The sequence below is a fragment of the Haliaeetus leucocephalus genome, unplaced genomic scaffold (assembly GCF_000737465.1).
Source record: "Haliaeetus leucocephalus isolate CR32 unplaced genomic scaffold, Haliaeetus_leucocephalus-4.0 Scaffold351, whole genome shotgun sequence".
Taxonomy (NCBI): domain Eukaryota; kingdom Metazoa; phylum Chordata; class Aves; order Accipitriformes; family Accipitridae; genus Haliaeetus; species Haliaeetus leucocephalus.
Window position 1 is genome coordinate 6,613,444 of NW_010972787.1, and position 14,050 is coordinate 6,627,493.

At 39.1% G+C, this 14,050-nt stretch overlaps 1 protein-coding gene across 1 annotated transcript in view; it reads left to right on the forward strand.

The window, feature by feature from the left end:
* FRY (furry homolog (Drosophila)) overlaps positions 1-14,050 on the forward strand; it is a 176,922-nt gene that overhangs the window by 127,151 nt on the left and 35,721 nt on the right. The window contains exons 41-48 of the mRNA XM_010572715.1: positions 283-404; positions 1,312-1,499; positions 2,440-2,534; positions 4,251-4,852; positions 6,544-6,641; positions 6,734-6,904; positions 11,955-12,095; positions 12,842-13,021. Of these exons, the coding sequence (XP_010571017.1) occupies positions 283-404; positions 1,312-1,499; positions 2,440-2,534; positions 4,251-4,852; positions 6,544-6,641; positions 6,734-6,904; positions 11,955-12,095; positions 12,842-13,021 (1,597 nt within the window). The remainder of the gene's footprint in view (positions 1-282; positions 405-1,311; positions 1,500-2,439; positions 2,535-4,250; positions 4,853-6,543; positions 6,642-6,733; positions 6,905-11,954; positions 12,096-12,841; positions 13,022-14,050) is intronic.

Sequence of the window (14,050 nt, forward strand, 5' to 3'; positions counted from 1 at the left end):
CTACAGCCAGCAGATCCTAGGTGCAATGTTAAATTAAAAAACAGGGATTTGTTTATGCTGCTCTCCAAATGGTATAACTTATATTTTAAAACAGAGGTTTTGTAAAATGCAGCATAGGAATATTTATTTACTTGTATTTTGCTCATAAAATTCTGTTCAGTTGCATGTTTTCCAGGCTATGACCCTGGAAATATCTAAGTGCCTTTACAGTTTATATATTTTAGCTTACTACATTTCAGATAACTCAAAGAAATTTTGCACTTTGTTATGTATTTCTTTAAGGGCATTTGGTCCACTTTGGTGCCATGAAGATATCACACCGAAAAATCAGAACACCAAGAGTGCTGAACAGCTTACTAATTTTCTGCGTCATGTTGTATCTGTATTTAAGGATTCCAAGTCAGGTAGTAAATTTCTTTTCTTTCATAAGTAAAAGACTATTCCCTCAAGGTCACACTGAATATTTATCCTGTGACTTAGTAGATCTGCTTATGCAGAAGCACAACATATTGTATTTATGACATATGAAATGTCATAAGTGTATGTGTAAGGATAAAAGGATGTATGACATATGAAAGAATTGCTTTAAAAAAATCATGTTAGATTGGACTGTGGCTGAATGTTAAATCAAACATTTCTTTGAAACTGTTGGTAGAAAGCCTTTTGATTGATTCTACCAGATAAAAGCTCCTCTATGTCCTGTTGGTAAAATACATCACAGTTACTAAGTAAATGTACTTTGTTAAATTTCTTCCGGCAATAAAAGTTTAGCTTTAATTTATTATGTTTTTAGAGCTTAGGAAATGTACTGATTGTATTTTGAAAACCAACACAAGTCACTAATTAAATATCTTCCAAGATCAAAGCAGAATGCACCGTCAGTAGCTATATTTAAGATCTTACCCAAAGCCTTCTGAAGCTAATCTAAAGACTCCTAATTCAGCTTGGCTTTAGGTTTGGGAGCGTTCAGAAGTTACTGTGTTGCTGCCAGCAAGAATAGTGGATAGCTTGAAAGTTTGTCCAGGAATTGTAAAAAAATTTAAATCACATTAATAATTTCAGGTTTTTGCTGACAAACATTTGCAGACTCAGAATTTTGGTTTTGCAGTTTTCTTACCTGTGTCAAATAAAAGTAAACAGTGGGAAATTCTCCCAAACACAGACATTTCTGCATCTCCATTTCTCACAGGGTTTGCAGAATACACTACAATGCATATTCTCCCCACAGAGTTGGGTCAGCCCGTTTATGACCCACAGTAAAGTCTGTCATTAAAAAAGAATAAATAATTGACATACTATTCTTTTGCTTAGGTTTTCATCTGGAGCAGCATCTGAGTGAAGTTGCTTTACAAACAGCTCTTTCAAGCTCTTCAAGACATTACGCAGGTCGCTCTTTCCAGATATTCAGGGCCCTAAAGCAGCCCCTTTCTGCACATGCGTTGTCTGACCTCCTGTCAAGATTGGTGGAAGTTATTGGAGAGCATGGAGATGAGATTCAGGTACGCGCGTGTACATCATACTTCTTAGTACTGTTAACTTAATGTATACTTAATTTAAAATTACCATTTTAACAAGGTGTTCTGGAGTAAAGTGATGCAAAGTAGAATGTGGCCTTAGAAAAGGTTACCTCTGAGTTTACTGAATCCATATGTACCTTATCAAAGCCTTTGTCAGGCTGTTAACAATATTATGTAGCTCTAAAGAGAACGACTGAAAAACATATAGTAAATGTCACTCAAAATGAAATCTTTCTGATGACCATTTTTTCCCTTTTCACATCATTAATTTGTGCTTAAGGAACCCATCATCCTATCTGCTGATGTAATCTGACAACGTGAAGTGGACACCACCTCATTTCTCAAATGTTAACAACTTTTGGAATAAAGAAATCCACACCATCCATGAAAGTACAAAACTTAGACTGGCCTGATTTAATCCAGTCCTCTCTTAGTGACCTATGATGTTCACTTGGTTTAGCTAAACAGACTGAAATTGTACAATCAGAGACTATTTATTGCAAGATTCAAGACTTAATAAAGAGAACTACTAGCTCTTAATAAGAAATAGACTGACATCACCTCCATATTTTACTTAGGTAATGAAACTGCCACAAGATGACAGTAATATTCTGTCACAACTGCTTGTGCAGAATTTAAATCAGTGACCTGCAAGTCAGAGGTTCTGTATGCCGTTACCAGTCCCCTGATGAGATATGTGCCCCTCTTGCGTGCCTTCATGGATCATTGAGAGGCAGAAAATAAAACACATTTGTCATGACATTTTAATGTTCAGGGCAGTGGCATTGATGGGAATGTTGTTCTTTTTCAGGAGAAATTATAGGTTTTCAGTAGGTGCCTGTTCTTTTTATGAACTGAAGATTTTTAAATGTTCACTATTCTGAATGTGTTTGTTGAAATGGTTAACCTCCTGCATTGATAGGGGTATGTAATGGAGGCACTACTTACTTTGGAAGCTGCTGTGGATAATCTGTCTGACTGTTTGAAGAACAGTGATCTTCTGACGGTGTTATCACGGTAAGAGCCTGTTCTCCTAACTATATCTTTTTTTTTCAATGTCTCATGATATTAAGTGTGCAGTTCTGCAGTCTGACAGCATAAAATAATTTTGATAAGACTGAGCTCATTTGTAACCTTCAGAGAACTAGACTAAGAGCATGTCTCAGCCAAATTTTGCAATAGTTGAAATAATGTTGATACAACCAATGGAACTTTTCCATGCATTGTAAATTCTGCCTTGCTGCCACTTGGCTATAACTTACTTTAACATCCTTTAAAAATATTGTATTTTTTGCACCTTTGTACCATATACTTGAAAACATATCTGGGAAGAAATATGGTTTTTATAATACTGGTTTCATACAACCTGTCATTCTCAGATGAAGTATTCCCCAAGAAGTAAATGATCGTGGTTTGTTCTCCTCAATAAAACTAGGGAGAATTTTGTCCCATGTGTACGTAACCCATGGATTTTGCCAGATGTGTAGACCATCTTTGTGAAACCCTTGGCCTTAAAGTAGACCTTTGTACATGGAGAGAAATTGCAGGCTCCTTCCGTAACACAGCTGTTGACAGTACTGAGGAAGGTTAATGTCCATCTGACTCCTAATAGCAACAATGGAATAGGAACATTTTTGAAAAATGTCTAAGTTATCAAGCTTTACATGCAGAACAAAAATACAAGGGCTATCATTTCTGAAGCTAGTAGGCAGGGTGCTAAGTATTATATACTGCAATGGCGGAACACAGGTATTGCCTTGTAACAGAGTAGCGGTGGGGAAATACAGCTCCTACTTTCTAAACCAAAAGCTATTTATCTTTCTTCAGTGCACATTTCAGGAAAGAGGAAGATGGAGCAGAAAATGAACACTCCAGAAAGCAGTGGGGTGCCATATTCTTTACCCTGACACTATTGATTCCATAAGATCCTCTTTAAATATTATAGACAGTAGGGACTCACAGTAATATGAGGTAGGAATGGGACCAGAGAGTCAGGAATTAGCAGTTTTCCAGAACAAATTTCCCTTGCATGTATCAATGCAGCATGTTCATCTGTACGGATAATTGATAGAGATTGTCTGGATCATCACACAATAGTCCATGAGGAGGCATCAGTCACTGAAATTTAAACACCTCCATTTGCTGTAAACCATCCTATAGAGATCTTAGGATACAGGCAGGGGAGGGTGCAATGACAGCAAGGTTTCTGAAGGACCTGTACTAGCAAGAACCTAGGCAGCCATATGACAGCTTTCCTGAGCATAATGTGGCATATCTGTGGTTCTGCTTAAGATATTCTGCCCATGGTTCTTATATTAGCCAGTAAGCCATTGTGCATTTTGCCTGCCAGCTGTGCTAGGTTCAGGGTTTGCTCCATTGATGAGGGCGTTTTAAAGACCAAATTTGTTTTCAATTCTGCCACTGCCCCATTATATGGGCATTTCCACAAGTCACTTCACAGCTCTGTATCTCTTATCCCCATGTTGTTCTTACCTATCTAGACTGTAGGTTATCCTGCTCTGGTTTAGTGCAGTGCCACGTGAACCTCACTTCAGTCATGTCTGTTGGAACTTCTGGAAAAAAAAGACAGGCTACAATAGACAGTGTGGTGGTTTACTTTCCTTATTTAAATACTTATTTACAGTTTGCTAAATACTTAACTTGCATCAATATGTACAAGTTTCAAGCTGTGCATTCCCACATTGCAATGTATGGTATATATTTTGGTTTCAGTTCGTCTTCGCCAGATTTAACGTCAAGCACCAAACTGACCGCAAACCGAAAGAGCACAGGACAGCTGAATGTCAATCCTGCAAGTGGTAACACAGCCACTGCTGAACGAAGCAGGCACCAGAGGAGCTTCTCTGTACCCAAAAAGTTTGGAGATGTGGACAAGTCCTCGGACCCACCACGCAGTGCCACACTAGACAGAATTCAGGCGTGCACCCAACAAGGCCTGTCCTCTAAAACAAGAAGCTCATCTTCTCTAAAGGACAGTCTCACTGACCCATCCCATATTAACAATCCAACCAACCTACTGGCCACCATCTTCTGGGTTGCTGTGGCTTTGATGGAATCAGATTTTGAGTTTGAGTATCTAATGGCATTGCGCTTACTGAATAAACTTCTGGCTCACTTGCCACTAGATAAAGCTGAAAACCGGGAGAAGTTAGAGAAGTTGCAAGGGCAGCTGAAGTGGGCAGACTTCTCAGGGCTTCAGCAGCTACTCCTGAAAGGATTCACCTCCCTCACTACCACTGATCTCACGCTACAGCTCTTTAGTTTGCTGACACCGGTGTCTCGAATATCCATGGTGGATTCCTCTCAAGCTATAGGTAAAACCATGTTGCTTTGACATTCGATGACAGACGTCATTAGGCTATCTGAACAAAACCAAAAATGGCACTTTTTCTTTCTCTTCTAATGTAGCATATTGTACTTTTGCTTTGAGCTGGGTGGGCTTTTTGGAAATTCCATAGCAATGTAACATGTTTCTGAAAAGTGAATCTATTGCACAATAAGATTTTGAAGAAGAGTGGTCATGTATTATTTAGCATTTCATTTCTAGGGCTTAGCAGCATTTAAAATTTCTGAGGGCAGACAAACTAAATATATTTTAGGAGACACTGTCAAATTTTCTAGAATCTACTTGGGCCGGTTTTTCCATTGAATTCTTTTCGGAATTTTTCAAATTACTTTATTTTAAATTAGTGCTTCATGGGATTTTCCCTAGAAATAAAAATATCGAAAACTCTTGTACACTTTTTAGATAAACTACAACAGCACATTAGTGAGTGAGGAGAGAGGCCTGGGTTACAAGGAAATAAGGTAACATTTTGAAATTCCCAATTATTTAGCTGAGGTTGTGACCACTTCTTAATTATATTTCTTGAAGAGAGTTTCTGTATTGTTCCAGATTTTTACTCCTCTGTTTCAGTCAGAAACACAGTTATTAAGACAACTGTGCAGGCTTCACAACTAAGTCACAACAAGCTCAGACACAGAGTGAGGGGATGAATGCCGTGAACAGCCTGCCCATCTCTAAGCACCTGTGTGGTGCCTGTGTTCCAGACTTTGGTTGGGCAATTCACACTTGGGCTGTGATGGTACCATCTGGAGGTATCTTTTCTTTTCCCTGAGTGTAGAGGAAGCCTAGGGAAATTATACTCCTAATTTAGGCAACTTGTTTAATTGTGTAGAACGAGAGGGAATGAATGGTTAGAAGGTTATTTTCATAGATCAGATTCTTCTTTTCAAAAAACCAGGTTGTGTCCAGATACAATTTCTTGACTTCTGAGCTCTGAGCTCCCACTTGAACTGGAGCAGCTTTTGTTATAGCTCCCTGTTACAGTCACTGCCTGTAGTTCGTCAGCTACCTGGAGCTATGAGTTGGTGCAGAAAAGCTGAATTGCAGCTCCAGACAGAGGCCTTACACTAATGACAGTGGCTGGCACTTGGTGCAGGAGCCATCTTCTAGCTTCAGAAACAACCATTTGAGTAATCTCATCTGACCAGTTATATCAGAATTTCTATTCATTATTATTATTATTAACTTGAACAGTATAAAACAATGGAAGCTGTGCCTGGCTGCCTGACCAAAACAGTTGTTCATTTATCAATACTCACTGAATTTCTTTTTGTGTTTTAGCAGCAATAATGAAAATGCCACCAGTTAAGACTGTCGGTAATCCAGTTAAGTGGAGAAGATAAACATACTCTTTAACAGGAATAAAATATGTACTTTTGTGAGATATTTCATCCTGTAAATACCTGTTTGTGCAGTAGTGTTTGCAGAAATAGGTTCATGCTTTATAACAGTACTGTTGCCTTAATGATAATCTCAATTTTCAAATTAAGGCAACTTTAAGATAAATGTGGCATGGCCAGTGGAGTGAACAACTTGACAGAGTCTGTGTGAGTTTCCAGCTAATGTAATATCGAAACCGTGACCTCCCGTGAAACACAAAGATCACTGTGGCTCTTGCTGTCCAAAATATACATTTTGTTCTGTATTTTCCTTTTCTAGGATTTCCACTGAATGTTTTGTGTCTCCTGCCCCATTTAATTCAGCATTTTGACAGCCCAAACCAGTTTTGTAAAGATATAGCCGAAAGGATTGCTCAGGTATCAAAGTTTTTTACTGTTTGGTACATCCTCAGACCCTGTAAAAGCAGTTGCCTTGTTCTTAATGTGTTTTGGCATTTATATTTAATTAGGTTTGTTTGGAGGAGAAGAACCCCAAGCTATCAAATCTTGCACATGTCATGACCCTTTATAAAACACACAGCTATACAAGGGACTGTGCTACCTGGGTAAATGTGGTTTGCCGTTACCTTCATGAGGCATTTGCTGATATTACTTTGAGTATGGTTACGTATTTGGCTGAGGTAAGTTTTCAAAAACTTTATACTGTTTTAACTCTTCTGTTGCCTAACAACCCAAAGAGCTGAATCTGCCTGCAGGTTACTGGGAGTCTCTGTAGCTGTTATTTATAATTAAGAATAAATAGCAGAAATTAGCAGAAAGAAAGGGAATTACTATAAAATATCACTCTTGAACACTAAACCAAAAGCCAGCAAAGGTCTGCAGGGCTGATACATCTTAAAGCAGCTTCACTCATCAGCCAGTCAGATTTTCCACTGTGAAAGAGGGAGAAACTGGACAACATTTATTTAGACCCCACTGAGGAAAATAAGAGAAGGACTAATTCCAGAAGGGGTTTAGCAGCATAAATAAGATATCATCTGCTGTATAAGGATCTGGTTCTTGTTACAAATTTGTATGCGTTCCTCTAACACTGAATGAGATCATCTTGCTGCCCAGGTTTTCGCCCGTGCTCATCTCTTAGTCCTGATATTTCTCACACGTGGACTATAGCGCTGATGCAGTGTTGCAGGGGATCCAAGGCTCAGTTCTGCTCTTTAGCTTAAGGCCACTTGATCTTCTGCCTCCTGTGTCAGATCAGTATCAGGACAACATTTTCTTGTAGAGTTCTCAGATTTATCCCTGGACTTCCCTGCTGTAGTGAGATGCTTTCATTCTCCCCTGTCATCCAGGGAGAAGACAGTTCTGTATTCATGACATAAATTCACTAGCTTCTTCAGAGCAGCTTTGTTTTCTGCAGCAGATTCGTTCTCCCCTCTGCCAAAGGATGTACAAAACTCCACAGGCATCTCTGATACTGGCTATCCACAGATTTTCAAGAGCCTGAGAGGCCAGGCTGTGCTCCCACACTCACTCAAGACTTCGAAGCAAACTTGGCCCTGCTGCCTCAAGCTGCAATTCCTCACCTTGTTTGCACATGGAGGCTCTAAGTAAACAGTCATATCCGATCTTAACTGATGGTGAAAGCCATGAGTCTGCTGTAGGAGACTGAAACACGACCTTGAGTTTTTTCAGTCTTTTCAAACTGAAAAACTCTGAAGAACATTAGCTTTTCAAACATGACTGAATCCTCCAGAGTCAGGTGTCTCCTTCACAGCAGAAACTTATATGCCTAATAAACAAATGCTGTAAAAATTGAGGTTTAAACTCTCTCCTTTGCTTTCCCAGCCTTAGGAAAGCGTTTGCCCCTCTGTTTTCCCTTCAGTGCTCTATGTACAGTTACTAGTGCTGCAACATCTCCACAGAGGCCATTGCACATGCTCTTGCTCCCCTCAAGAGCTGATTTAGATGTGCATCTGGAGACTCTTTCTTTGCACTTCCCCCTTGCTGTAGATTGCCACCAGGCTACTATATTAACAGCAAGTCAGGCAGGTTTTGGACCATAATTAAGTCACATTCCTCACATAGCACCATCATCACAGGATGACAGAGTAGTTAAGCACGACTTCCTTTCTCTGTATTTACATTGACTGCAGCCCTGTTGAGTCATGTCTGGGGAATATTTGCATGGGCATAGGGTAGCTGCCAGTCTGCAGGAGGAGCAAGACAAGAAACCATCTTGTTCGGCCTGCTGTGGCCATGAAAAAGATTTTTTTCCAGCATTCAGAATATGTTTCCTCTTTTCTTCTTAGTTAATCCCCAGACCAGGATAAACAATGTGCTCCCGTCTCCTATAAACCAGCTGTGGGATATACTGGCAATAGGTAAAGCCAAATGGGTTAACAGCCCCACTGGGCAATCCGCAGTTGAATGTTACAGCCATTGGTTACAGAGCCTCGGGCTTTAACAATCCTGGCTCAGTCCCCAATGCTTGGCCCCAAGGGAAATTGTGAGACATGCAGTGCTTAGGAATAACAAAGGAAATCTGTGTTGCAACAGTGACCCCTCCAAACACACAGGTATACCTTCAGAAGGGGACTTTCTGCCACAAGTTAAGACTGGGAGAACAAAAGCTCCCGGCAGAAGGTAAAAGCTTCAATTACTGCCATTCAGACAAAAATTTGCATTTAACCTATTTGATGGCAGGTAATTGCTTGTCAGCTAGGGGTGTGATCCTGGCATAAAACAAGACATTTCAACTGTGTTCTTATCCAGACCCTACAGTGACAAGCAGTGCTCCTTACTCAGTTTTACATATTAGAGCTCCATCCATGAAAAATGATCATTTCTTCTAGAAAAATACTTAAGGATCTCAGTCTACAGATGAGGAAAAATCATTATTTAAAAGTGCAGTAGAACTCTGAACCTCCACTGCCAGAATCAGCATACAAACACATTACTGAAAGCTAACTTTGATTTTATGTTAGATTTTTGCATATTAATTTTTAAAAATCAACCTTGTACCATGAGAGCACAATCATTCTAGGAGCATATCTGAACTGACATGGATCGGATGTTAAACTAGTGATTCATTGTTTCCAGGGTCATGCTTGGGCTTAAATAGCTAATGCTATTAATAAAGAAGAAGGGACAAGAAACCACATAGTGCATAGTAATGTGCTCACAGTGAATGTTTCCTCCTTCCTCCTCCCTGTTAGATAGAGGATTGCTTGTGGTAGAAGCATGAGCATTCATAACCTGTTAAAAAACCAAGGAATCACTAGAGATTAAAACACCTCTGTTGCAAGGGGAAGCATGTCCTAGATCAGGCACTATCCCAGTAACAGCTCATCTATCAGACATGGCTCGTGAAATCCTTCTTTATTTCCTCAGTGGGCACAGAAAACATTTGTTTGACTGACCAACACAGCCTAAGAGCTGAGTCTCTCTTCTCACCTGCTGCCAGATTTGGAGGGGCAAAGGGAACCATCTCCTGCGGTAGCACCCCAGCAGCTGCATCAACCAGCAGCAGCCAGCCCAGGCAGCCCGTGAAGGAGATGGCTGGGCTCTCCACCTAGTTCTCGGTTAGTTGCTGCTTCAGGAAGGGGACAAACATTGCTAACGGAATGTGGATCCTTAAAGCCAGATAAGACCCAGATAGTTACCACACACTAACAAGAGAGGAATCCAGAATTCTTCAAAACAGTTCATATGGACCAGAGTCAAAAAAAAACCAAAACCTGAGAACAGTTACGATTTCTTCTTACAAATACAGTGGAAACATTTTGTCCTGGAATTCACTGATCCAAATGATGTGTTACCACAACTCCATCTTGCTGCTATTTTTTGTTACTTCTGGCAGCAAAAGAATTCTTATAGTACTAAATGCATTTTGAAGTTGCTGTTGTTTTTTTAAACTGAAATACTCCTTCTTGTTACAAATTCACGATGTATTTAAGTACACAGTTGGACTATCAACTACCACATATACTTATCTGAACAAGTGAAAACTGGCACAGTCCACAAATGTTTAGAGTTTAAGGGCCTAGAGCTATTTTAAGTCAAAGGATTCTGCTGACAACAAATTTATATAAACTGGAATGGAAATTGTAAGTTTTCAGAGATAAAGTTCCTAGAACAGCTTTCTAACCAGAAGTAGAGAAAAAATTCCCATTATTTCCCAAGAATTCTTTTTCCTATCACAAAAGTGATTATCTGATGCAGTAGCCTCTGTCAGAGAACGAAAAATTGCTTTCTCTCATCCAGATAGGTTCTTCTAATCTTTTATTCCTGTACTGAAATGGTATACTGGCTCATGTGCTGGATCATACAAACTATTTACAAGGAAGGAATCAAACCTTCCATTGCAAGATCCTAATGGAAGGCAAGAAAAAGTCTATAACCCTATTTTGAAGAAGAATTGCTAAGCACATTTTATCTCTCAGTAAAGGTATCCATGGGCTGAAGCAGGTTACCTCATAGTACCTTTAATGTAAAAAGTCTTGTCTTTTTGTAGAGGAATAGATAAAGCATAGTGAGTTCCATCAGTTGTGCTGTTAATGGAATTTGCCTCCTTTGTTTTATGAATCACTAATTAGTACTCACTTTTACTGATGAAAGAAGTCAGGAGATATTTAGCAGGATAGGATAGGTGTGTGTCCTACCTGATCATTCCATTTTGGCTGGCATGAAGTGTTCTCATTCAATAAAAAGAGAAGCCTTGTCATTCAGGCTAGCAAGGGCATCTAATAAACTATTGCACTCCACTTGGACAACAGTTGATATTTTTCTCTGGTGGAAGACATGAGGCAGCATAGAGTTTTTATAAGTAATTGTTTTCTAGATCCTAATATCTCTAGTAACCAATGTTAGAAGAACTTTTTTGTCAGCCTGAATGGGAGGATAGAGTCTAGTCTTGATAGTAACCTGCAGCGATAACATTTGATTGCCACTGAAATTTGTGGGGTGGGACAGTACCAGTCACCGATGAAAGAATGTGCTACCTTCCAGGAAATTTTCAGCTGAGATATTTCACACACGTGTGCAAACATAGCATGGCTGTCTCTACGCCTCCTGAATTACTCTCATGTATGTGTATGAGCACAGTTGCATTTCCAAGGTTCATTGTGGTATTCTGGGATCTACACTCAGGTGTTCCAAAATTCCGGGATTTTGATCAAGCCCTTCTTTGTATTAGCCTCTACAGTAAGAGAGCCCAGGGACTCCATCTCCTCCTTAACAGTAAACGTTTCCTTGGCAGTTACAGCCAGTGAGCACTGGCAGTGAAGTATATTTGAATAAATATATATTGATGTCTGAATAGTAGTAATTTTGTTTCTTCAGCATGTTTTCTCTTTTTCTCACTGACTTTCAGTGAAGGTAGACATAAAAAGATACTCCCTTGTTTTTATTGGATGTGCTTCCCCAATTACAGTGTAAATTTTACCTACCAGTTTATTCAACTACTGAATGCATTTTCTGGATAAGTTAGGGCAGGCGTATATAAAATGTATGTTCCATTATCAAAACAGGCTAGCATTTGGCTCCCAACTCAAAGGTCCTTTTTATTTCGCACTTGGATCATCATCACTTGTAAAATGATTGTAAAATGGCATTGCAAAATCAGTGAGTGAAGAGAGATTAACAGTACAAGTGGTATTCATGAAACTAGTGGCTTTTTCCATAAGAAGAAATGTCTCAAAATTTAGTTATTTTCTTTTTTTTTTTTAACAGCTACTAGAAAAGGGCCTTCCTAGTATGCAACAGTCCCTCCTACAGATGATCTACAGTCTTCTTAGTTATATGGACCTGTCAGCTATTCCTGTCAAACAGTTTAACATGGAAGTGCTAAAAACCATTGAAAAATACGTACAGGTAAATACCCTATCTTCTTTATATCAACACAGGAACTTAGCAGTATTTACTATCATAAGTTGATTTTCTTTATCAGAATTTAAGACTAGATTAGCAGCGAGGGCTGTGACTGTCCAGTGTGGTATCTAGTTTGTAAACATCCTGATGCCTCATAGACTGCACATCCCCAGATAAGATGCCCAGCTGTGCATTCACTGGGTGGGAAGGGTTAGGCTGCAGCTACACTGCATTGGGAGCAAGCTTAATACCAGGCAGAGCCTGACTGACCACTCTTTTTAATTACTAGCATGAGGGAGATGTGGGATAAGCGCTTCCCTTCAGAGACTTCTGCACCTAATTCTTGGCAAGTGGAAAATACATATTTCTACTAGGAATTCACAGCTGGAAAGAGCCTGTGTCAAGTCAGCTTCTCTGTTAAATGGGGATTTTGCAATGGCCCTTATATTTATTCATACTGATTAAGGCATTCGGGTAGGAGATTTTAAACCCTTTGCCAAGTTGGCCTTGCACTTAGGTCCCCCAGGTTGCAGGCCAGTTCCCTAACAACAACACCTTGGCAAGTCTTGGTCTCTGCTGTTGAAATTATTCTGCAAGTACATACCTTGTTACTGGCCAACAGAGAGAAAGCATAGTGATATTCCAATTCCACATTTTTATTATGTGGCAAAAAGTATGACTGTAAAATGTAAATAATCTTAAATGTGTGTGACTCTTTCTGTTTGGTGATTAAATATACCTATTTTTAGAGCATTCACTGGAGAGAAGCCTTGAATATCCTGAAGTTGGTAGTTTCTCGTTCTGCCAGTTTAGTTTTACCCTCCTATCAACACAGCGATCTTTCAAAAATGGAAATACATCGAGTGTGGAACAGTGCCTCCAAGGAGCTACCAGGGAAGACCTTAGAGTTTCATTTTGATATTTCAGAGGTACTATTTGTAATTCTGCTACTTAACAACTTAATTCTATTATTTGATAATCCTAAAACATATGTTGCAGCTCCTTAAGAAAGCTGAAAAGTTAGGAAAGAAAGGAAAATTACCAAACTGAAAGTCTCTTAAATTCTTTTCGATTCACCATGACATATTTAATGACCCATGCTGGAAGGCTCTTTCTGAATTTTTACTAGATTTTTTTGTGTGAAGGAATTGTTAGCCGTATTTAAAATTATCTGGTGGAAAAGCTGTGTTGCAGTTATGCCAACTGTAATATATAAGTATACTATATGTATAAAACCCCCCTCCAAGCATTTTATACTTGGCTGCCAATGTTCTCTGTAACTATTAAACACAGAAGTATGTCCTTTAAGGGAGTACTGCCTGACTTCTGACTGAACTCTTTTACAGCAGTCTTTATACTGCAAACCCTGTACACCTTTTAACTTCATAGAACTGAATGGTCCTATTGACTTTAATGGGCAACTCACTCTATTTATAGTTATGAACCTGCAGGGCTGCTTGCAGCATTATAGGCTATTTCATATAAATAATAGTGAGACTGTAAGGTTAAACGGAAATATGAACATAAAAAGGCACCTTATACTATTTGTGTAAAGAGTTTCTTCTTGCTGTTTCATGTAGGTATAGTTCTAGAAAATATTGAGCATCCTATCATCAATCCAAGAAAACATTTTAATATTTGTTGGAACAGGGCCAGAGTGTTCAGCACTCTTAGGAAAAACCCGTTAAAAAACATGTGCAAGAAATGTGGATTTGAAATAAATTTTGTACGCTTTCTGGGTTTTTTGCTAGTTCTTATGTTAGAAACTAGTTTGAGAGTTGCTTTGAGTATTAGCTATTCATGAACATAAGCCCTAGCTAGTAAGTATGGCAGTTGTTACTCAGACATTCACAGTGGAAGATAACATACATACCAAGTGTCATGAAATGTGGTGCATTCCTTGTTTTACCCCTGTATATGATCTTCAGAGTAATCTTTTCCTGCAACTGAAGTAATAT